We start from the raw sequence: 24814 nt of genomic DNA, 5'->3' as shown, positions 1-24814 counted from the left end.
TTGTTCAATGACACCCTCTTTATTCAAAAATAGATATCTATGAGACATTTCAGAATATACTGCTGTCAAATGGCAGCCTATATGTCTAAATTAATTCCTAAGTCAATTAATATACAGATTTAAGCTTTTGTTAAAAAAGACACACTGTGGGTAAATCTGTTTAACCTTCAGAAAATGTCACCCAGTTCACCAGATGCCCTTTGCCCAAAAAGTAAAACAAATAAAATTAAAAACTACAAGACTTCATTTAAATTAAGCAAAATAAAACACACGCATATATTCAGAAAAAAAAATCAAAACATTTCAATTAAAAAATAAAAAAACCAGACAGACAACTCTCTCACAGATCTGCCCAAAACACAAACGTGAGATGCCAACACATTTGTCTACATCAGTTTTTGACAGTTTTTGTCCTATAATGGATACACATTCAATCAATGCTCAAAATAACTTGGTTTGACAGCCTCGGGGTAACTCTGTGAGCTGAATCAGGATGGAAAAGTCTTTTGGTTTGGGTTCTTGAAGTTTGGTGTTGGGGTTTTTTTTTGTTTGTTTTTCATTTTTGGCAAAAGCAGAGAGAATGTACAGTGTTTAATCTAAAGTATGGACCATAAAAGGCTGCACAGTCAAAGAGACTCAGGGAACACAGAGTTCTGCCACTGGAAAAATTCCTGTAAACTAAAGAGAAAAAAACATCTGTAGGCTGGGCAGTGAGGGTGCAAGGAGCATTAAAAAGGACAAAAGAAGTGTCAGTAGGAAAAGGACGTGAGCTTCTGAACAACTGAATGATCAAAAGATGCTGTGGTGGTGTTTGCTGTAACTGACCGGGCTACTGAGCAGCCTGACAAATAAATTAATGCGGAGCAGAACAAGCTGTGCATTTCTGCATTTTCTTCTCCTGGCTTTGACACCAGCTCAAAACCACAGGGAGGCACAGAGAGAGCATCTCAGCTCACTTCATCCTCTGTCTTACAAAACCTGTGTAACCAGATCAAGTGTCTCCAGAAACAGAACCTGTTTTGTAGTGAGAGGTGCTAAATTTAAAAGAATTGTATCCAGATTGGAATGGTTCAGTGATCAGAGTCCAGCTTGTCACACCTAACACACAAACTGAAATGTAACTACACCCCTGGCAGCTAAAACACTAGCCAGCAACATAATGGAATTAAGAGTTTTTAAAATTTACCTTTTTTGTTTTTTACACTTTTCCTGATTATAAAAATCAACTCACAATCTGTGACACAAAATTAAGTACATCCTTCTAATATCTACATGCATGGACAGGGTACATGTGCATACAGGATATATGCATATATATGGGTCTATTTTCTATATAAATAAATATTTATACCACATTTCACATCTGTGCATCAGACAACGTCACTAAAGCTACGGAGAGTTTATATCATTGGATTTTCAATGTAACCATCCTGAGAGCAGACCTAACAGTGCCTGTCACAGGGACACCAGCAGCTGCCACACACCATTCCAGCCTCTCAGGTCATTAAATCAAAGCTTCCATTACCATCTGATTTCATATAATGAAGAGGAAAAATGTGGTATAAATCTAAGGTAGCTAGAACAAAATTTACTTCCACTCCCACTTAGGTAACATCCAGTTCTGCTTTGCTCAGCACAGTGTAAATTATGAGTCTACTTCTAATTTCACAAAGAAAAGCTGCTTATTTTTATTGCCTGTGACTTCAATTTACATCCATGCCAAATGAGAACTACCTTCACATCAGGCCACAGCATTATGAGGAACTGCAGGCTTAGGAACAAATCTTTCCCTGTACCATTGCTGAGCAGATGCTTCCCCTGACGTGGCACAGGACTGGCATGCACACACATCCCTACGAGGCCCATGAGCCATTCCACTGCTCCCAGAGATGGGGCTCAGAAACCCAACTAAAACAGATGAGACTTATTCAGAAATAATACAATATTTGTACAGAGGGAAGATGCTGCATAGTCAACCTTCCTCTGGAAGCTTCCCAGGTATGTGTGTACATGATTCGTGATCTTTGTGGGGGTAACAAGTGCTAAGGGCAAACAGCAACTAAAGAGTACAGGAAAAGATGAGAGAAGTTTGCCTAAACAGACCACCCCCACTCCCTTTAGAGCTCACAAAACTCACTCCTCTTCCTCCCCTCCTGTGAGCCAGAGCACACAGAGAGGGTGAGTATGAGCAGCCAAGAGGTTCAAAGCAGGGTCTGCGAGTTCCTTCCTACTGCAGATCTTGGAAGACCGGACTTCCAGCCAACACCAGTCTTCTTTCTTCTGCTGGTAATAATGAAAACTGGGGCACATGGTTTGCTCTAGTCTGTTGAAAACAGGTCCCCAGCAGATGGCAGAGGTGCCAGACCTCCTGTGACATTGGGCAGCAGTGACAGGTCTGGAAGGCTCTGGATGTGAGATTTCAGCTCCTTGCGCACTTGGGTTACCCGAGCGAGCTTCTGTTTGTATTCCTGAGGGAAAGACACAAGAGAACAGAGATTAAGCACAGGTTAATTAACAGTGCTGTTAGTTAAGCCAGGAGTCTCTTCCAGGTGAGGACTCACAGAAGGTGGCCAGGCCCTGGTGCTCTGAGCAGTGCAGACCCTGCCATCTGCCCCAAATTCACAGCCTGCCCACAGGCTCTGGCACCCCTACACTAATAACCCTGCCCTGCCTTACTAATTGTACATGTAAAATGTCCCCAAACCAGCACTCACTAGGGCCTGATAGAGCATTTGAGAGAAGTGTCAGTGCAGAGTTGCTTTATCCTTGTGTTCTTCCCCAAATACTGATGCCCAGCTGCTGCCAGAATGTTCCTGACACCCCTCCACTGCCAGACGCCACAGGCTGAGGCACACCACAGGTATTTACTATGCTGCCAAAATGCTCATTGCCTTCAAATGCGATCAATTCTCAACACTTAATTAATCCAATTTCCCCCTTTCAAGCTATTAAATCAAACCCAAGTTTTGGTTGTCAAACAGGGCCTCCTTTATGAGCTCACATGACAACCCTGGCATGGCAGGGACACCATGGAAACACGTGCAGGACCACGGAATGTAAACCAGGGAAAGGCACATCCACACCAGATACAGACATTAACATGTTCAGGATTTTATTACAGAGGGAAAAAAGAGCAAGCTAAAAATCTCCAAAGAGGAAACTTGAAAGTGGTTTTTCCACAAATGAGGTCTGGATTGAGTAGTGAAAGTGCAGTAAGGAATCCCTATCCATGTGCAGAAATTCCCCCAGGTTTCAGAGACACCAGTGACTTGTGTTCCTAATGAGGAGAGAGAGGAGTTTGGACCCTGAAAATGGAAGAAAGAACTGTACCTTGGCCAATTCTGGTGAGAGGCCACTTATGAGCAGCCCAGCACAAATCCAAATTATCCAATACAGAAGATTTTAATTAAAGACTGCTTATGCAATTTCAAAGTTTTGTGATTCCATACATTCATGAAACAGTCAGAGAAGACAACAATTGAAGGACTAAAACTCAAATAGCACATAAATTCTTTTTTAATGTGCCAGTCTTTACTCAACTACATGTGGCCTACTTTTCATGGCACCTCCAGAATGCAGGAAACAATGAGCTTAAGGGAAAAAAATTACACAGAACAGACTGCCACACAGCCACCTAGAATATCAATTTACTTTTCATTTCTTAATTACTTGGCAAAGAGAACAGAAGTTTATATCTCTGAAGATCAAATGAAACTAGGCACATGTTTAATCAAAACATCTTTCTGAAGAGTTTACAACTTTAATCCAGACTTTCTAACCTTCTCAGTGATGGAAATTCTCTTCACCTTCTCCAAACATCAAAGCACAGCAGTTCCTGTGGGGTTACAAGCAAGGAGTTTACACTCTCTGTGTTTCATTATTTTGAATTAGAACAGTGAGAGCAGCCGTCAATCGCAACAACTCCCGATACCCCTGCAATGGCTGTGTAAGTGCATCCCATAAATTTCCTGCCAGCACCAAACAGGAATGTCTTTTAACAGCCTATTTCAAACTTAAATCCCTTATGAGGCTCAGTGAGATAATATAACCAAACACTTCTGTTAACATACACAGGATACACAGTGAAATAATCAAGTCCAAACAAAGCCCTCCCAGCTCCATGAACTGCAGGGTGCTGTTCTCATGCCTAGAGAACAGCAACAAAAAAAAAACACCTCAAGGTGCACACATTAATTTTGTGAGGATTTGTCTTGCTTTAATGAAAGACAGAGAATCAGGAAAAAAGAATGTACCCACAGTCCTAATCACACTCTTCCGGGAATTCTTAAAGAGAGAAACGAGTCGAGAAACTCATGAGGTGAAGACAGAGAACAAAAACAAACCCCCCAGATTCCTTGGCATTAACAGAGAGCAGCAGCAGATAAAGAGGGATGCCATGGAGGCACAGCATTCCAACACTTGGGATCCTTCTCCAAAAGCACGTGGGAGCCAACACTGGGGATAGGGAGAGAGTGCCCTGAGTGCTCAGCTCAGGGCTGGCACACCCCCAGTGCTGGAGATGGAGACAGCAGCACCCCAGCTCCTGCACACACAGCAGAGACTGCAGGAACATCTACTGAGCTCCAAATGCTGGAACAGAGAGGGTGGAAGAGGCTCGACTTGGAGATCCACAGAAGACCAACTTAAAAATACTTTAAAATCCATGATTCACACCATTGTCAAGCAGTGATGGATATCAAGCCAGGAAAGAATGAGCAGCACTTCCTCCTCAAGAATGCCAAACTGTCAAGAGTGAGTATCAGCAGGTGTTTCTTTCTTCTGTAGTAATTCCCACTAAAGATAGGAACAAAAAAAAAAGAAGGGCAAGGCAGCTGGCAAGTCCTCCAGGTCTGATAAACGGGCAGGGAAGATGAAAAGAAGTTGCAAATTCCAGGCATAAGCCAAGAAAATACCTCAAATATGGCTTGAATTGCCAAGATCCACACAAAACAATTATGGATTTATGGATCCAATTATAGATCCAGAAAAAACAATTACGTAAAACCAGGTACAACCTCCACAGAAAGACTAATGTCCTGCCATTTTCAGGGCAAAACTGACCAGGATCCATCACTTCTCACGGACAGTCAGGACTGGAATGTGATGGCTTTTGAGCTGAAGATGATTTGCGTGACCATTAGAGTTATATTAGATGCAAATAACATTCCTCTCCCAAGACAGCTACTTCGGGGAGGGAGAATCTTGCCAATGCCTTCCTTGCCTGACAGCCCAGTTCTTATAAAACACATTGACAAATTAAGAACCACCAAGATGTGTCCAAACCACACTGCTGCTGGCAAACACACAGACTTAGGAGCAATTCTTCTGCATATTAACAGCACCAACCAGCTTCCAAATTCACAGTTAACAGCTTCAAGTGTTTAGGAAAATATTGCTCGTAGCATGTCCTTATTTTCAGGGATGCTCTACATTGAGGGCTACATGGAACACTGAGTTATCAGAAACATCCTCCCAGTTTGAAGAGAGACTTTTGTATGCACATGATGACAAAAAAAGAAACATCAAGTCACCTTGAGAACCATATTCCTTTCAATTCTAAGTAATTCCACCTTACTAATAAGTAAATGCAAGCATTATCTAATCAACACCAAAGGCCTAAATCCTACCTGCTAAAAACCAAACTGAAAAAATAAGAGAAAAAATTCTCACAAGCAAGAGGCAGCAACAGCCCCCAAACCAAAACTGGTTCAGAAAAAGATCAATAAATTCAGGAATGGAAACTAAGGGAGTAATCCAGAAACCAAGATTTCCTAGAATAGATGAATACTTACTGGACAGATTGGATACACATCACAGAGCATGGCAGGAAACTGTTCCATGCTTAACCCTCTCCATCCCTCTCAGCCTGAGCTGCTGTGCTGATTCCTGGCAGAGCTGTCCAGGAGAGACCACGAGCCAGAGCTGGGACAGGGAATGCTGGCTGCTCCCCTCAAGAATACACAGCAGCAGAGACACTGAACCCCCTTCCAGCTTGAGGGCTTTGCTTTTTCCACAAGTTCTGGCCACATTCTGCAACACAGGACTCTGGAAGCAGGTTTTATGGGAAATCATGTTTCTCATGTAGCCCATGACATGCCTGGAAACTGCACCTTGCAGATGTTTCCACAAAGTCCTTCCATTCCATGAAACTGAACAACACAACGTCCAGTTAAGAAGCTGCTGCTTTCCAAGGCCTTCGTTTGTACTCTGTGTTGAGCTGATTGTCTCACTGCTCAGTAGGTTTATATTAAGATTAATAGTATTTGGATGCTATTTGCTTTTTTTAGACAAAATAATGAGACTTCTGCTGTAAGCAGGAGTTTCAGGATGATAGAGGAAAAAACTGGCTCTGTGCCACACGGATGCTTTTGCTAATCAATGTTTCCTTTCAGTGCATGGCGTTCTACATCCTCAGTGGCCAAGAGAATTAGATACTCAGTCCTTGAAACAAATGCAAAATCAGAATTAGCCACTGCTGAATGAAGCTGACACAGTGTTTCATTCCAAAGCAGCCGTGCTTGAACATTATAGAACTGGCTGTAATCAACATGACAGGAAATTCATCCTGAGCACTGCTGCGTGGCCTGGTTCACCTTGTCACGTTCCACAGCAGAGATTTCAGCTTATTTTGGCTCAGAGCGTGTACTGGACACGTCCTCTCCTGCGCAGGGTCGAGCAGGAACATGCTGTAAGTCATCACAGCAATTGCATCTGCTGAAAAAATATCTAGCTAAGCATTAATGAGAATTTGGAAAGTGAATAGAAAGAGCAGCCGGTCAGGCGCAGTTTTGATATGATGCAGCTTGAGCCAGCTGTAGGAAAGCAGAAGACCACAAACAAGCCAGGGGAAAAATGCATCAGAGGCTCAGCAGGAATTTGCAGAGTATGTAGTGAAGTGAGAAGTCTGACAGCCAGTGATTATATGTCCAAGTAAAACCTCTCTTTAAAAATATTAAATACACCACAGTACTGCAGCAGGCTTATTAGGTATTGCTTACCTTCTGCTCCTTGCCACTTAACCTATGCAAAATACTTTTAAAACATATTCACTAGAAAAAGAACAGAAAGGGAAATTTCTGCCATTCCACAAGCTCATTGGAGCAGAACCCTCCTCAAAAGCAAAGTGAAACCAAATGCCAGGGTGGAACCAGGTTTCCTCATTCTGCAGCAGCACTAAACCAGAAAATCTGAGGTTTTATCTGAAAGATGCAGTCCAGGAATCAGAGCTTGAATGATGTATTTCCTTGCAGAGTCTTCAGTTCATTTTCAACCTTAAATTTGTTCAGTCTTGCTCTTTTAAATTTGACAAGGCTTCTTTCTTCTGTGGCATCATTCATCACACTTCAGCAGAGATGGTGCTTCTGCTCCTGGCAGAATTACGTGCTCTCAAACCAGAACTCATTTCCTTGCTCTCCCCTTTGTTTAGGACAACAGAAGAGGCAGTAGCAGAGGAGCAGCATTTCTCCAGCTGCCGGGAATGCCTCAACCTCTGCAATGTTCAAAAGCTCTCAGAAAAAGCCCAGGCTGCTGCCAGTGTATGACGGGCACAAATCATCATTTCATTTGCCAAATCCTCTCCCAGAAATAAACATTTGATATTCACCATAAAAATCAACATCCAGGGCACAAGCCAACAGCTACATTCACCTCTCCAAGCATCTTAATGCTTTTCTAGTTAAGTGAGTGGTCAACGCTCATTCACTTCAGTAAAGTGAATAAAAACATTGTATGTGAATATTGTATTATTTTTATTCGCTTTTATTGTTTAGTATTATTCTATTTGCAGCACTATTGTAATTATAAATATCTACAAGCACCTACAAAATGAAGGAACTGTATCTTTCCATAGTGCAAAGAAACACAGCTGTTGCCTCGAGCTATACATGGCCCAACAAATGCAAATTCCCTGCACAGCCCAGCATTTCTTGCCCCATTAGTCACCAGTTTGGTCCTACAGACCCAGGTCTGGCACTGCCTGGATGCTCCAAGCTCAGGATCTCCCTGCCAGGGTGGCAGAGCTGACCCCACTCTGCTGCTGATTCCCACAACTGCTCCTGCTATTTCACACGTGTCAAATACTGACAATTTGTTTCCTGGCAGGAGCCCTAAAATTTAATCTCCTATTTCACTGTCTAAACCACTGAAATGAATATACCACAGAACCCAAGAATTCCTGTCTGAGGGAAGCAGCAGCCACAAAGCCGTGCCAACAGTGACACACTACAGAGACCCAGGCAGTTGAGGCAGCACAGCAATAAATTGCCTATTAACCCACTGAACTAAATTGTATTTCAAGAAAATGTATAGTGCTGGCCAGTCCAGAAAACCTCAAGTGAGAATGCACTTCATCCCTCAGAGATGCATTATCAAAGAGGGTTTGCAAATTTGTGTGGGCACGGCATTAACACCTTATTAAAGGTGCCTTGAAGCCATGAACATTAAAACTCACAAACATCTAAAAACCCCCAGAGCTCTCAGCAGGACTCTAAGTGACGATTTTTCAGCTGCAGTCAAGAATCAGAATATTTCCCCTAAGCTGGATCTTAAATACAGTATGTTCTTTAGATTTATAGCTGCAGACATGTAAGCACACACTTATATGAGTACATACCCTGCTCCATCCACACTGCCTGTGTTACACTGCTCCTCATGTCACCTTCCACCAACACAGATACAGAAGGTGTATGGAAGAATTGCCCTCACTGACTGCACATCAAACCAAAAATTCTGACTGCACAATCTTCTATTTTTTCTGCCTCTTCTCCCCATCAGTTCAAAAAAACCCTCCCTCCACTCACTCTAGGTTTCCTATTGTCAGTAGTTATTTCAGGTTCCCATGAAGCTTCTACACAATTTGCCATTTCCCTGGTTCTTCCAGTCTCCTCTGTTTACCTGACTTTACTTTACACCTGCCTGGTACACCAATAGGGGATGTTCTCTCCCCACTGCATTTCCATTTTACACAAACTAATTCCCTGGATTTTTTCTCCTTGCCTGCCGTGCATTCCAGAAGAGTGCTCTGACTTCAAAAGACAATTCTCCTTGAAGTTCTGCAGGCTCAGGTGCTCGAGGACAAAAAACCTCCCCAGCTGATTGTGCTCAGTAATTGTAATGGTGCAGCAATGGCCAAAAATAACACAAATCAGGAAACTTCCATTGCAAGTTGAATACTACTGTGAGATACAAGGACACATCTCATTCTTATAGAAACAACAGCTTCGGCTTCTATACCTGTCTGAAAGTGGATTTTATTTCCTGTCATCTGCTATTGTCAATGTCCAGGCCACCTCTGATCTATCTCTGGCATGGAAGATCAAACTGCAGCTGCAGTATCGAGCCCACAATTGCTGAGCAAGATGAAGCACCATTTTAAAATAAATTCAGTGTTCAGCTGTTGAGTGACAGTATCCCCCACACCTTTCAGGAAGTTAACATGAGGAACACTTACCTTTGAAGAGATATGCCTTGTTATAGGCTCTTCAGTATCAGTTTGGGGCCACCTGATTTTAGTGACTGATAGAATTAAAGAAAATCTACCTTCTTAAGCGCTCTCAGACTCCAGTCAAAATACCACAAAACCACTCCCAGGATAAAGGAATCCTAATTATTATACTTTGATTTTTTTTCATTGCTACCCTAAAAGCAGAGTTTGTCCATATGTTATGATCTTCAGGCTCTGTTGCAGCTTCCTTCCTCCAAATCACCAGCGCTGCTTTGCCCCTCACTGTTTCAATCCTTACTCATGCCAGCTGTGTCCATGCTGATGTGTAATTCCTTTCCAAAGCCTCAGCATGTTCCTCAGCAGTGTCCCTCAGTTAAACAGCCTTACTGCAACTGATGACAAGAGCTGTGTCACAGGGGTTTGACATGCAGAGTATTCTGAGTATTAGCCCACAAGACACAAACATACTGAGTTTCTGTATGTTTTGATAATTTGCTGTTTCATGAGGGACAGCATTAACAGGATTAGTAAACAACTGCAGCTCTTTAGACCACAAAAGCTGCTTTTCAAAAAGACACAGATTAGCTACTTTCATTGCTATCCCAGTGAAAGACTTTGCGAGTAAAAAAAATACAAAAAACATCCAGAGTAATTTCCAAATTAGGTATTTCCATCTCTTAAAATACAGCCTGACTTTTATTTCTGTCAGAGGCCTCTCTCCCCAACCAACAGCCTTGGCTGGATGAGGATGGTGAAGTAAACAATCCATCTTCCATCCAAACACACCCTCTCATCTAAGTCAGGAAATTTAGAGGAAACTTCCTCAGCACAAGTGGAAAAATTCAAAGTATCAAAGATCCTGGAAAAGACACTTCAAGAGAGCAAAGCCTACAATGAGTAAATACGTAAAATTAGATTGTTTTAAGTTATTTTCTCATTTCAGACCTTGCCTGAGTAAATGTTTTGGTTTTTAAATACATTTTAAATTGTTACAAGTTTCAGATCCTTCTAGTAAAATGCTTATTAGCACTACAAAGAAAAATACAGGCTTATCAATACTGTGAGAACATCAAAGACTCAAATAAAACTGATAAGCAGATCTGGCCTGCCTTATCTGCAACCAGCATCTTCCACTGTTTATTAACCCTCTACAAGGGCAGAACAATGGAATGCTGTAATCAGGCAACATCCCTCACTGAGGTTTGAGAGCTGACACGAATATCAATCGTGCCTCATGTTCACTGCTGGAGTGGCATTTCCTGCAACTCTGTTTAGACTGCTACAGCACTGAGGCTGTCTTGTCTGGCAGAATGACAAAGATTCCAACCTAAACAGATACTTAATAAGATCCTAATATTTAAATAGGATCATTCTTTATTTTCTAATGTAGTGAAGAATTACGTTTACACCTAACAGTGTGCAAGCAGCCTGTCCCATTGCCATCAGCAGGATTACAATCATTAACAAAGCAACTCAACCAGCAAAACACTTAGTTTTCAGGGTTGCATTTCTGCCTCTGCCAGAGTTACAATTTTCAAGTAACATTCTTTAGCAAAAGGATATTTTCCAAACAAAAAACCTCCACGATTGTCACAACATTTCAGCTAATGCATTAGAAATTTTAATTTCATGTTGTCATTATGGATTTCTCAGTTTCAAAGTCTCAAACTGACTCAAAATTATTAATTGTTCTGAGCCTTTTAAAATATTATTGTGCAGCATTTCGCTGCCTATAGCAGTATGTATCATTTAGGGTTTTTTTTAACATACACATAGGTGTCCTTTAAGCAAGAAAAACCCTCAAAATCTGACCCAAGACTTCCACAGAAAATAAATCAGTTGCCAAACAACATTTGGTTTCATGGCATCATCTGTATCCACATCTAAAAGTGTTTTTTCTGACTCAGTCATAAGACTGATGCTATGCTTGAAGAAATTCAGTCACAAGGCATTGAGAAACTCCAATATAAACACAGGCAAAGAAAACACTCAAAATGAATTTTATCTGGGAACAATGTTGCCGAGCTGTCAGAGGAGGAGGTTTGCCATGAGAGTAAACAGAGACTGCAATTGCTGCAGCTCAGTCTCCTTCCAGGAGATTTTGTCCTCCACATCCCCTCCCATCCCACCCCGCAGCAGCTGCTCATCACCAGCACGGCGGTGCAGAGAAGCCCTTAATGTGCCGCCAAGGGGCAGTTTAGCAGATGGCAGAGTGACATACAACCACAGCCATTAATTAAACTCCTCGCTAGTCCCACAACGTGCTGCTGAAAGAACTTCCATGGAGAAGGCACATTTTGGATAAACAGTTGTAAACAGCTGGCTGCACAGCCTGAGCAAGGGGGCTCAGCTCAGCTCCAGGCTGTTTTAGGGCCCTGCCCTCCCTGTTCAAAGGAGCTGTACAGGAAACACAAGTCGTTGTCTTTCACTACCAGCCCCATTTACACTGCACCACAGAAGCTGTGGGTAAGTGGCTGTTAAAGGATGCAGAGCAGAAGATCTGGCTTAAACTGCTTCCCCTAAACAAGCAGGGGTTCAAGAAGCAGATGAAGGATACCTAATCATCAGGAAAATAACAAAAAACCCAAGCAGTTTAAAAAAAACCTCAGCTAATTATGGAAAACGGAGGTTAATTCTTTGAAAAAGATTAATTTTTTAAAATTTTGTCTTAACAAAATAAGCTATGTGTTAGGCAAGTCTATTTTTCTTTAAAAAGTATAGAGCTCTGGGCTTTCCAGCTGCATTGAAACATCTAGACTGAACATCAGGACAGATTTGCACTCTGAAGATATGACACTGCTTTCTTACCTGTTTTACTCCAAGTGTAAAGACAACTAGAACCTAGATAACCTAGAATCAAATGTAAAGGCAGGACCTGGAACTAAATGTAAAGGTAACACCCAGAATCACGTAAAGGTAACACCCAGAATCGTCTCCCTCGGGAGAAACCCATAGATTTGGAGTCCGGGGCGAGCGTTTGGTGAGCCAATTGCTCTGCCAGCCTCAGTAACAGGCACTCACCTCCAGTTTCTTCTCCTTCTCCGTGAGCACATCCTTCTGGTTCTGGGTGTACTCGATGAGCATGCGTGCCAGCTGGCGCCGGTCCTCCAGCTCGGCCGCCAGCCGCCCGTTGTACTCGGCCAGCAGCAGGCACGCCTCGTCCACCGTCTTCGAGAGCCGCTCCGCAGCCTCTTTGTCTGCGTGCAAAAGCGTTGGGTGATTTAGAGAACAAAGTTTAAAATTTCCAGTTGTTGACAGAAGGGCTGAGATTCACAAGCCACAGGCACAATAACATCTTGTTCGTAAATATACTTCTGGCTTGACAGGAAAATAAGGGCTGTTATCACAGGAAAACAGGAAATAGGACATACACCCTTTGTGGGCTGTATTTTAGACACTGACACAACTGACTGCATTTAATTCTTGCAGAGATGTCAGTGAAAGCAGGGAGATAAATCTGTGAATAGCAAGCCTCTATGAACAGGTTAATTAAAATGTTGAAAGTACCTTCAGGTAAACAAATCCAGTGGTTTCTACATTTAAACACTTTGTGCACTAGTTAATTCCTCTAATATAGGAGCAATTTCAAATACATTGACACAAATCTAAGAACTGCATACAGTCCAGTTGGACACTGTAAGACTATATCATGAACGGTCAAATAAGTGATAATTCATAATGAGTTCTAAATTAAAACTACCTCCAGGAACAAGAGTCAAATCAGTTCAACCTCTAAATGCTTCTATTAAAATTACTTTTCAAATGCAATTGCACAAGTTAATTTAAACAAAGACTGACAGATTAACGGGGGTAGCAATTTGCCTTTTCCATAGCAATCAAGGACTATGTGTGTACTCAGCAGTCTGGTAGAACTTGAAAATATATCAATCAAGGACTATGTGTATACTCAGCACACTCTGATAAAACTCCAAGATATCTTAACAGCTGAGGTGTTTAAGAGCAAACACATCCACTTGAGAACACTTGCTCGATTTCCTTTATATTCTTGCAAAATGCTGATGATTCTCTCAAAGTACAAAAGCCTCAGTCCAAGCCAAAAAAAAGGAAGCAGCTATGTAAGTTTAATCTTCAGTGTTAGTCATGGGATTGCTATCTGTTAATTACCCCAGAAGTACAAAGCAAGGACACAAAAGCAGGCATTCACTCCACCATACATTGTGATTATTAAAAAAAAAAAAAAAAAAAACCACACTTTGACTTCTAAGTTATTCTTTGGACCCATGTTCATTCATCTTCCAGTCTCATACCTGTAATTTTCTCCAGTAATGAAACATCTTGAACTTCCTGAGGCAGGGAAGCAATTTTTTGCCGCACTGTTGCATCTCCTGATGCTGCATTCTCCAGGTCTTGTAGGGCTTTGATCAAATCCTCAGTCTACAAGTGAACCAACAGTAAAAGCTGGTAACCTTAACCACATCCACTTCCCAGGGATGTGGTCACTGCAGAGGAGCTCACCCACCTCTGAAAGGCACCATTTGAGCAATATTTTCTTCAAGTAATTTTTAAACCTAACACAAGGAGTATTCATTGAGTTTACACTATCCTAGTGTTTAGCTCTTCCTGCATAATTACAGCAGGGCCATCCTTTTCAAGGCTCTGCAGTGGGAAACTTCTCAGTCCAATTAAGAAAAGTGATCATTCAAGACATAGCTGAGAAGGACATGACCACACCAGTCTGAGAGAACCACCAGCCCTGTGTGCTCTCTCAAGCTGGGACTGAATCTTCCACCCAAACATCCCTGACAGATCTCTGCCTCCCTGGAGTGTACAGGCACCTTTCTGTTCTGTTCTAAAGCCGCATTCTGACAGAGCACAAACACCCAACACCAAATTTCCATCAGCCCAAACAAAACTATACTAAATTTCCCTCATGACAAGGTTTAGAATTCTGTAACTTGCTACTGACTATAAACTCCAATGATGACAAAAGCTCCTCCCATAAATTAAACTTCGTAATCTCCTGATTTTGCAAAGCCATGGCTGTCCTCACCCAGCTCCCTGCAAGCACAGAGCTTTCTGTAACTCAACCGGGCTCCTCATTGTGCCCTCAGTTCATCTCTCAGCTGGCTTTAGTGCACTGAGGAAAAACGTGTCAGTTTGAATTAATTCATTCAAAATGCAGCCAAACTTTAAAAGGACATGGATGAGGAGAGCTCTAGGAGGACCATCCCTGACACATTGTATTTCTTCCTTGCTCAAAAAAAAAACACCAGAGAAACTCCCTGAACAGGAAGAACAAAGTGTTGCTTTTTTGTTTAAAAAATTCTGAAGTAGGGCAGGTTTTTGAAACAGAACACTAGGACTATAAACACAAGCACTGATTTTTAAACTACAGTTCAATAGCTTGAAAGCTAATGAAAACACTAACAAATTTAAAATAAATATTTTCCTAATCTGAAAAACAAAGAGGTCCATTACCTAATATTTACTACTTCCTTGCAAACTGCAAATGATTTCCAACAGTGACAATGTTTATAATCAAGAGAAACCATAAACTGCAAGGCATCTGGAGGTAAAAACAACAACAAAATTTTCACTTATTTCCTTGACAACTGTTATTTATTTTTATTTTTCAATGTTTACAGTTTACCAGATGGATGGCGTAATTTTTTATCCCCTTCAAATAGGCTCTGGGTTAACATATGTTCACTCTGTAGCCTGAAATGGCCGCAATGATTTTCTATTTCATTCCAAATATTTCCACACCAGTAACATGGAGCCTCCAAAGTCTTCAGTGCTGGTTTTCCTACCAGCTCCATACAAATATAATAAATGTTATGCTGTATAATAACTTACACAAAGATATGGCCTACTAAAGAAAGCTGCATTAACTGCTCACAGCTTTAGGTTTTAGAAGCTACACATTGATTTTGAGAAGAATTTAAAATATGGGCTGTTCTTCTAGCAGTCCTTTGAGATTCTTTCCTGGCAGCACTACTCAGACCTTGGGTTAGACTACCAAGAATTGCTCAGAAGTGACACATAATTGCAGTAGGGAAAAGGAATCTGTTGCCTTTGCATGGACTTCTCAACCCCAAAGTGCATCTCACCACTAAACCCGTTTCACTTGTTGTCAGCTCCACCTTGTGGCGGTGACCCAGGGGAGGTGGCAGTGACCCAGGAGAGGTGGCCCTACGGCTTCTAGAGCTCCTTCCAGGCTCAACCCATTCCACATACCAGCAGTGGCCCAGCACTGGGGTCTGGGGGTGAGTAGCTCCCAGGGTAATCATCATCTTCCTCCTCCTGTATTTGCTGGAAAGTCCGCTTTAAAGATTTCTTCTCCTCTGCAACTGAAGACAGAAACAACTCATTTGGATGCCAGATCTGCCCACCTTAACTATCTGAACTTCAAAGAATTACACCAGATGGATGCTCTGATGATTAAGCCCTCTAGGGGATGACCACAGCTGGACTTTAATGTTGGAATCATATTCCAAACACTCAAATGCAAAATAGTAATAAAAGATTGATTTCTTCCAGCCATGTATCTCTGTACATGCCAGCCTGAGGATACACGAGCAGTGTGCACTTCATGTGTTTGTGCCTCTCCCAATGAAAGTAGGAAACACAAATAAATGTGCTATTTGTCAATAAATCACAGATTTCAACCCTCAGATGCTCTGGCTAACAATGAGTGTACAGGTGAGGACTTCTACCAGTAGAAATGAAGCAGTGAGGTGTACACAAGGTACTGAAGGTATACAAGGACAGAAGAATTTCAAGTTATATCTTTCTGCATTAATTATATGCTCCCTGTGGTCCCACAATCAACACAGTAATTGCTCATTATTCAACCTTCCACTCTTTCATCAAAATAAGGGCTTCAGGACAGTTCTGTTTAACTACAACTCCAAGATGCGACAGCAGCAACACCAAAGCATGAACTAATCTCCAAGCAGGTAACCTGCAACACTTCAGAAACAGGGATGTCATAAAGCAAGACAGCATTAGTTAAATGAACCTCAGCATGGCAAACATTACCTTGAAAGGGAAGAGACAGTTTATTTAAATGAGTCAGAAGTCTTAATGATGCCTTTGATCCAGCCACAGAACCTTCAAAAGAAGGCAGGTCATTTTTTAGACTTACCACCAAAGATAGTAAGATATGGGGTAATTTGTAAGAAATCTTTGGACAGTCTTAAAAACATCTATTCAATGGAATGCAGTCTTGCCAAGATAATCTGTATATACTTTGATTCACAGAAAAAAAAAATCAAGATCACTCAATTTAAAACAAAACCAGACTGTCCCATTCTAATGGGGAACCAAACAGAAAGGTCTGTCCTTAAATGCAGAGTTTTTTCTGCCTTGTCAAGTGGGACATATGACAAAAATTCATTCTAATGGAGAGAAATCAGAGGAGCTGTTACATCCTGCTCGTTGGGGAAAGAGCAGAACAACTTCCCAAGGCAGGCACAAACACACCTGTCAGAGGACAGACTCACTCAATGGAAGGCAAAGCAGCACTCAAAAGTTACCCTAAACCAAAGGAATTGTTAATGTTTGATAGAACAAAGCTACCTAGGCTAGAAAAAGGCCAGCCAATTATTGCATGTATCCAACTGATGTATGAGTGCTTGACAATCTGACTGACAAGCCTGTGATGCACCAGACCAACAAGGAAAACAGCTGCTGCCCACTGAGGTCTGTGAGAAACACGAGCTGGGCTGAACAGGAGATGAGCAGATGAGAAAGTGGGCAAAGAGAGCATTTAAAATTACCCAGCTCAACACAAGAGGTCATCAGTATTTATCACTTGTGTGTACTTATCATAAAATAATTAACCAACAGAGGATAAACCTGAGCCAACAACAGAAGAATGCATGACCACAGCGATCACACAAGTGAAATTAAATGGAGAGCTGGGATTCAAATTGCTGAAGAGTTATTCCTGCTGTGTTGCCAACTGGTCTACCACAAGACACAGCACTACACTTGCTCACCACTCTGACACAGAGGATTCAGAATTCATTGAATATTCCATCTGAACAAGGCCACGTGAGTCTGACTGCAAGCACTCTGAAATTGGTGATGCTGAGCACCTGCAAACCTAAGCAAAAGTCACTGCAGAATTCTAGAAACTCTTTCTCAATTTCATCAAAACAGAAAAAAAAAAAAACCCTCTGCTTATTTGCAAACCCAGGAGCATATGGAGCAAAAGGATCCCTGAAAGAGAACAGAAGCACAGCACAGATAAACCCTGCCTGGGTAACTTACAAAACCTGCCAGCCGGGGTAATTTAACCATCACAGTCTACCCCAGCAGAAAAGCATGTCAAATCCAGCCAGAGAAGGGGAAAACAAGCATTGAGAACTTGCAGAACTGATCAGAATGTAATACATAACCAAAACAATCAAGATATCCTTGTAGAATACAGAGGTATTCTACAAGGATACCTCTTGTAGAATTCAAGAGGTTCTTCCCTGAAAATCAAGAGTCCACCTTGACATGGACACAAAGAAGCCAGAGAAACCCCACTGAAGTCAGCTCTCCTGCTTTGCTGTGCCCTTCACAGACATTGAACTACTCCCAAAAAGCCTCCAAAGGGCAAAGCACTCTCCATTTCTCCAAAAAATCAAACAACTGCTCTCCTCACAGCTGTGCAGCGACACTCCAGGTTGTTGCTACCTTGCTATTGCTGAGTCCACTGACACCTGCAAAGGCATTTCTGCACCAGCTTCTATGCTAGGAACCATCTCAGCTGGCTTGAGGAAGGTTACAGTGTCCCAGGCCTTGCTGACAATTATGAGCTTTTCCTGTCAGCTGGACACCTGAGGGATCTTCCCAGCTCAGGTGCTCACTTTTTGTGTTCTCAGTTCTTGATGCCTGTTCAGAGGTAAACAAGCTTCTAATGAGCCAGCACCCCCTCCAACCATTCCAAACCCTTCTCTCTTTGGGGGTAGAGTACTTGTGGTTGCTGAAGCTCTCATTACAACATTTATTTGTTGGCAGTCTCTCCTAGGGTAAAAGCACAACTGGAGCTGAGCTGCTCCAAATCCATACCCAGCCCTGTGTCCAGGTGCCTTCATTTCAGCTACCCTCAGAAGCCTCCCTGCCTGCTCTCCTCTCTGTTCTTCTCCATATTTTAATACAAGTCTGACTTTCTGTGCCAGAATTTGCAACATAAACACAATGAAAGCAGTCGGGGAGCATCTCAGCTGTGTGTTAAGAGTGACACACTCCTACATCACAGCACATTCAAGGACCTTCTTCAATTGCTTGTTACAAAGACAACAAAAAGAAAACACATCAGCTATATCGGTTGTATTGCCTGAAGGGTTTCACATCAAACCTTTAAGACCTGCTTTTTCCAATCTTGGAGAGAAATGGGGGGTTTTTCTCTTCCCTATTGCTTGTGAAAAGAAACATTCTAATAAAAATGAGATTAATGAGAAAGCAAATGCAAGCTTAATGAATACATTTAGAGATAAAACAATGTATCAATATTCAAAAGCACATTTCCATGCATATGCATATCTCCTGAAGGAACCAGAAAGACTAAAATCTGGTAGTCAGCTGCACCACTGAGCAGTCAAACCAGGGGATACAGTGCTTAGAAAGGGCTGGTTGTCTTACCCCTCTGTTTCTCTGAAGGGAAATCAGCTCTGCTCCACAGCAGGAGCTCAGCATGCCCAGACAACTGAATTGCTGTGCATTACCCAAGGCCTTGCTAGTGACAAAACAAGAAACAAACTGTAGCACTGAAACACTGACTGATGAGCATTGAAGATGTATTCCCTCATTGACACAGGACTCCACTGCACTTTGGCAAGTCACACAACTCTAAATGGTGCCCTCAAGACAAGCAGAGTTATCCTTCTCAGAGAGAAGCACCCACCAAATCAGGAATTTAAGACGCCGCAGTATGAAAAATAACAGAGAACTACCTGCACTGACCTGTTGCCATACCTCAGGCTGAAGAAAAGAATAGTTGTTATCACAGCACCAGGTCTTATCAACATCACCAGGTGCCCTTAAGGAGCTCCAACATTTTAACAGCACAGCTTGCACCAATCTACAGACACTAACATTGCCTATTTCTCAGCTGTGTCTACTTTGGGCATCCACAAACCCAGCCAGCCAGAATGGCTTTGGAGGAGCACTGGACTATGGTTTTCCACATTTACAATAATTGTTCTATCTGTAAACCAGGACACCTTAATCTCCATCTTGCTTATGTTCACCTGTTTGAAGATGGAATGCAGTAACCACAAAAAGCCTTCGGCAACTCACCAGAAACTCAAACACCAATTTATGTCAGAAATCCATAAAGCCCCCAGGTGAAACTAGCTCTTACCATCAAGAAGCTCATTTGCACACATGCCAGTCAAAGCAAGGGAAAAACCCACAGGATAACCCTGCTGAATCTTTCGAACTTCTTTTTGACCATGAATTGACAAGGCAGTAACATTCACACTCATGCAAAGGCCTGAACCTTCCTTCAAATAAAAGATACTACATTAACACCTCTAATTACCCAGGCAAAAACTAAGTTTCTTGCCAAGTGAAGCTGTGCACACAGCAGCTCTTCAAGGGTTTGTATTCCTCCACTCTGCTTCCACAGACAAAGATCTGTTACTCTTAGCAAGTTTAATTTTGTACAAATGTTTTTAAGTTGAAAAGACAACAGTAGCAGAAGTGGTTGATACCATCAGCCAAAGGGAAAGGACACTGAGGGACAGCTGGTTGCCAAATGACCAGGAACTAACACATGGTACCAATTATCAATGCCTTTAGATTCAAAGTTAAACACTTGCGAAACACCTACCCAGCTACACTAAATTAAAGTTTCAAGTCCTCAGTTAATCAGGTCAGGGTTGTCAGGAGTGTAAATTCTGGCCTTTGATAACACACAGGGGCCTCATTCACTGCAGCCAGACAAGAGGAACCCCAACATGAGCCAGTTCACACAGAGACTGTTCACCTTCACCCCCAGAGCACAGACTCCCTGTATCTCCACAGAGATGGGATAACCCCTTTGGTCAGGGCAGCTGGCTCACAACATTTTGGGAAAAACAGCAAAAGTCTTCTTCCAAAGGGTACACCTCAATCAGGGGCAGGTGGAAGGGCACTGGTGTGAGCTGCTAGAGCATCCATCCAGCAGTTCTGCCCAAAGCACAAAGCTACAGCCAGAGATGTCTTCACATACAGATCTCACTTATGCTCATATCTTATAAATTCTACATTAAATACCAACTAAATCAGACCTTGTTTCCACCACCTAAGAATGGCACAAGGACCTTTTACTAATGACCAAGCCAACTCTCTCACATCATCAGAACTCTGTGGGCAACAGAAAAAAATATGACCAGAGCAGCAATGTCATTCCAGCTCATTTCAAGACACTGACACTTCACAGAATCATGGAATGGCTTAACAGAAGGGACCTTAAAGGACCTTAATTTAAGGCCACCTCATTCCAACTCCCCTGCCATGGGCAGCAACACCTGCCACAAGACCAGCTTGCTCAGGGCCCCATCCAACCTGAACTTGAACACTTCCAGGAATGGAGCATCCACTTCCTTCAGCTGCAAGGTGGACAAACATTCCTTTAACCAGAACACTCTTGATTTTTAATGACCCTCACCTTCCACAGCTGAGGCATCCCACTGCTCCCCTCTTTCTACTGGAGCACTACCAGTGAAACACCTGCAAGTGCTACAGAAGAGGCAAGATCTGCCCAAGCAGTAAACCAAAGCACACCAAACACAAGCTTATGCTCAGTTTCTCACAGGTCTCATGCAGTAATAAGGTTATACCTGTGATGTTCTAATGATATTAAATTATGCAAAGTTAAGAGTTTTCTCCAAATGACATCAGCTGGTGTAAGAAAATAAGAGACCAGACAAGCTTCTGGGGCATATATTCCAGACTTCAATTATTCAAAACTCCTTTCTGCATCATAATAAAATCAGTAACTATGGAAAACAAAACAATTAATATGAGAATGAAAGCACTGACAGTACTGAATAAGACACTCTAATAACCCAGCTGAGCAGTCTCAGAGATGCAGATTGGGACACTTGAGGTGGATACAGAGTTCCCTGCATGACTGAGTTGCTTTCACCCCAAAAGGCAGCCCTGGAGCACTGAATCTGCACAAGCAGCACCAGACATCACACCCAGTTAAGCTCACTGCCAGCCCCACGACAGCACATCTGCAAACCAGAACTGAGGGTTTTACAAAAATCACCCTTCTCAACACAGTCCTGAAGAATCTCCACAACCAGCTCTGGCAATAGCTCAATTCCTCACAATAACTGCAGTGAAACATGCACCAAATTAAAAAAAAAAAACCACACATGACAAGTAATATGCATTTACCTTTTGTTTGAGGGCTGTTGGAGTCTTCCATAGAGAGTTTGAGCTGCTGGATGAACTCGCTGCCATACACACTCCTCTCCTGCCAGATGTTCAGCAATCGTTCCAAGGGCTTCTTGCAGCCCTCGTCTGCTTCTCTGCTCAAAGATTGGGAAATCATTACACTTCAGCTGATCAGCACTCCTCATGTGTTCAGAGAGCATCTTCCAAACTGGCAGCTGCACCCATTGCAATATGTGAACATTTGGAGAGAATCTTGCTGATGTTGTCTGAGACAAACTGTGCAAAACACACTTGTGGCCAATTTTCCTCTTTATTTGACCTAAAGATTGCCTGGAAATCTCCCACCATTCTCACCTCAAAGCAAGGGCAGGAAAGTTGTGAAAGAAGAAACTTGCCATCATTCAGAATTTACAATAAGAGTTTATAAAAAACCCTGAAGCTGACAAGTTTACAACTCTGAGTACTAACTTTAAACAGCTGCTTCAGCCAATAACATCCCAATTAAAAGCAGGTTGATTGGATCATTAGGCACTTAAATGCACTCAGAGCGTGCTCTGACAGTCATAGCCCTCCAGAACAGACAAATACCCACAGCATTAATGTTGTTTAGCTGAGGTAACAGGACTCATTATGCCATTTAGACACAATCTTAAATAAACAACACTGCATTTTTGGTAAGAGGGCGACTGCATCACTTCTTCCCTTTTAACTATAAAATTCTTCCTTCCTGCAGCAAGGATATTACTGGTCAGGTAACACACAAAGGAACTGCTCAACCCAGGGCTGGTGAGAACCCAGTGACCCAAAACATCAGCTCTTTCAAAGTCTTTTGACAATGGGGCAGAGCCATTCATTACGTGGCTTTAACAAACACACCCAACTGCTCAATTCCACTGCTCATAAACAGACCTGCCAGATTTTTAGGTAACAATTGAAATAAAGTCCATAGGAGCTTCACAAACATGTAAAGCTGTGAAGGACTGGTTCACACACACAGTTACCCATTTACACTAAACAGCCCCCAACCACAAAGCAGTCAGGATCCAATCTCTACTACAGAGAAGGTACAAGCACACCCTAGACTTAAAAAAAACCCAACAAAATCCAATTGAATTAAGCTTTGAATAACAAGAATGCAAATCTCTAGAGAGGAAAGCTGAAGAAACACAGCAACATACCTGGCAACGTGAGAAAATGCATCCACGAGAACAGATTCAAACTCCCTGGTAAATTCAGGGCCTTTCCTCTTACTGTTCTGGATGACATCGTTTGCTAAATACAGGAAAGTAAGTTTCCTACTTGATTTTGCTGAGAAAGGGGAAAATAAAAGAAAATAGAAAAGGAAAAAAAAAACAAAAGGAGAGTTTTTATTTATTTCTCGTTTCTTTCACCTGGAATCATTAACAAGGCTTTGAAAGTTGTTGATGGTTGTTTAGCTTTGCAGTCTAAAAGCAAAGTTCAAAACATTTCCATTTTACCAAAGGAAACCAGGGGATTTCAAGTAAAGTAATTCTCAATGTCCTCACTTCTGCTCTTTTCCAATTAATTCATAAAACAAACACGAGTTTAATGCTTTTTGTGCACAGTGACACCTCAACTCTGAAAAACCAATAAATTTTAAACACAATTTGAAAAAGCTGCTTTAACCCATCAGCAAATCAATAACCAATTAGTTTATTTTTTATTAATTAACTTCAGGAAAAATACTCTAATAAGACTGAGTAACTCAGAATGAGTGAAACTGCAGGAGAAAGCTATTGTGGAGACTCAAAAATTTTCCAATCAATGCTCCTAATATCAAATTTCTTCAATACACCTTAAATGGTCCTAGTTTGACACCGTCAGTTTCTTCATCAATATGGCCAGAAATAGTGAATTTCACTGTTCCCCCAACAAAAACAACACAGAGGCAGAAAACAAAGGTGCTCATTTCCACAACAGCGCAAAGGCAGCTCTTCAAAAACTCACGAATAAACTACAAATGGCAAAAAGCAGCGATCACATAGAAGATAGCCCAGCCGCTCCAAGGGGCTCACAGTGATGGTGGCACTGGCTGCACCTGGGGACAGGGCATCCAATCCTAAAATAGTCTGGGTTTGAAGGGACCTTAAAGATCACCTCGTTCCTACCCCTGCCACCGCCTGGCACACCTTCCGCTAGGCACTGCAATCTCCCTCGGCTTCAGGATGAAGCCATCTGGGAAATCCCCTTTTGTTAATCTGCAAGGAAAACACGCACAAAGTGTTTCTGGCTGATAGCACCAAAGAGTTTTACAGACTCCTACAACTACTTTTTCTTTGCTTATCTCCTCTCACTAACTCTGTAACGGATGAGCTGTATGAATCCAAACCCAAAATTCAAAATCGGCCAAACAGCCACAGCACTTCCAAGTCTGCCTGAGCATAGCCAGGGGAACGTAATTCGTACATCTCTTGTTTTACACCCGCCCAGAGCTGAGCATCCCCTCCCTCTCAACCCACGCTTGGCTGTGCCTCTGCCATCCCAAAGCCGCCGCCGGTATCAGCGGATGCTCCCCTCATACGTTGGGCGTTCCCCCCAAAGTTTAATAAACAACAACACAGCAGCCAAACAGCGCCCAGGCTCCCACAACTCCCGGACACCAACTTCTCCCGGGGCCGGCCCGCCGAGCTCCGCCAGGAGGAACCGGCCGCGCTCAGCGGCAGCTCCGTTACCTCGGGCAGGGGCGGCCAGAGCGGCCCCCGCCGCACAAACTCCCCGCGCACCTTTGCGGAGCTCCCGGTGCCACACGGCGACGATGGGCCCCGCGTGCTTGCGGTGGTGGATGAGCCACAGCGAGAGCGTCTGCACGCTCTGCTGGGAATTGCTTAGCTCCGACAGCTTCTTCTCCAGCGCCGACTCCGAGAAGGAGGACATGGGGCCGGGGCTGCTCCGCCCGCGGGGGGGGCGCGGCGCGGCCTCACCGACAACAACCCGCCGGGGCCGCCGCCACAAGATGGCCGCCCGCGCCCTGACCCCGCCGCGGGGCGAGGGGCGGCATCGTACGGA

General features: G+C 42.7%; 1 protein-coding gene across 2 annotated transcripts; it reads right to left on the bottom strand.

Moving 5' to 3' along the window:
- RPRD1B (regulation of nuclear pre-mRNA domain containing 1B) lies at positions 1-24738 on the bottom strand. Of its 2 annotated transcripts, XM_063172337.1 has the most exons (8): positions 24532-24738; positions 22966-23095; positions 21788-21921; positions 15641-15753; positions 13711-13837; positions 12464-12639; positions 3780-3835; positions 2336-2468 (listed from the first exon to the last, which is right to left on the bottom strand). In XM_063172337.1, the coding sequence occupies exons 1-7, from the start codon at positions 24680-24682 to the stop codon at positions 3803-3805; spliced, it is 864 nt and encodes a 287-aa protein (XP_063028407.1). In that variant the 5' UTR covers positions 24683-24738; the 3' UTR covers positions 2336-2468; positions 3780-3802. The 2 variants fall into 2 exon arrangements, with proteins under 2 accessions (XP_063028406.1, XP_063028407.1); XM_063172336.1 differs by lacking the exon at positions 3780-3835 and having other exon boundaries at positions 1-2468; positions 24532-24735.
- Between the last annotated feature and the right edge of the window lie 76 nt (positions 24739-24814).

Source organism: Melospiza melodia, chromosome 19, assembly GCF_035770615.1.
Source record: "Melospiza melodia melodia isolate bMelMel2 chromosome 19, bMelMel2.pri, whole genome shotgun sequence".
In the NCBI taxonomy this organism is placed as follows: Eukaryota; Metazoa; Chordata; class Aves; order Passeriformes; family Passerellidae; genus Melospiza; species Melospiza melodia.
The sequence above is the reverse complement of the archived record's forward strand: the minus strand, read 5'-3'. Positions and strand labels throughout refer to the sequence as shown.

Coding starts and splice junctions, on each gene's coding strand:
- RPRD1B (XM_063172336.1), bottom strand. CDS start 24,682: ATGTCCTCCTTCTCGGAGTCGGCGCTGGAGAAGAAGCTGTCGGAGCTA. Junction 21,922..22,965: donor GCATTTTCTCACGTTGCCAG/GTATGTTGCTGT, acceptor ATCTTTGAGCAG/AGAAGCAGACGAGGGCTGCA. Junction 12,640..13,710: donor ATTACTGGAGAAAATTACAG/GTATGAGACTGG, acceptor TTTTGCACGCAG/ACAAAGAGGCTGCGGAGCGG.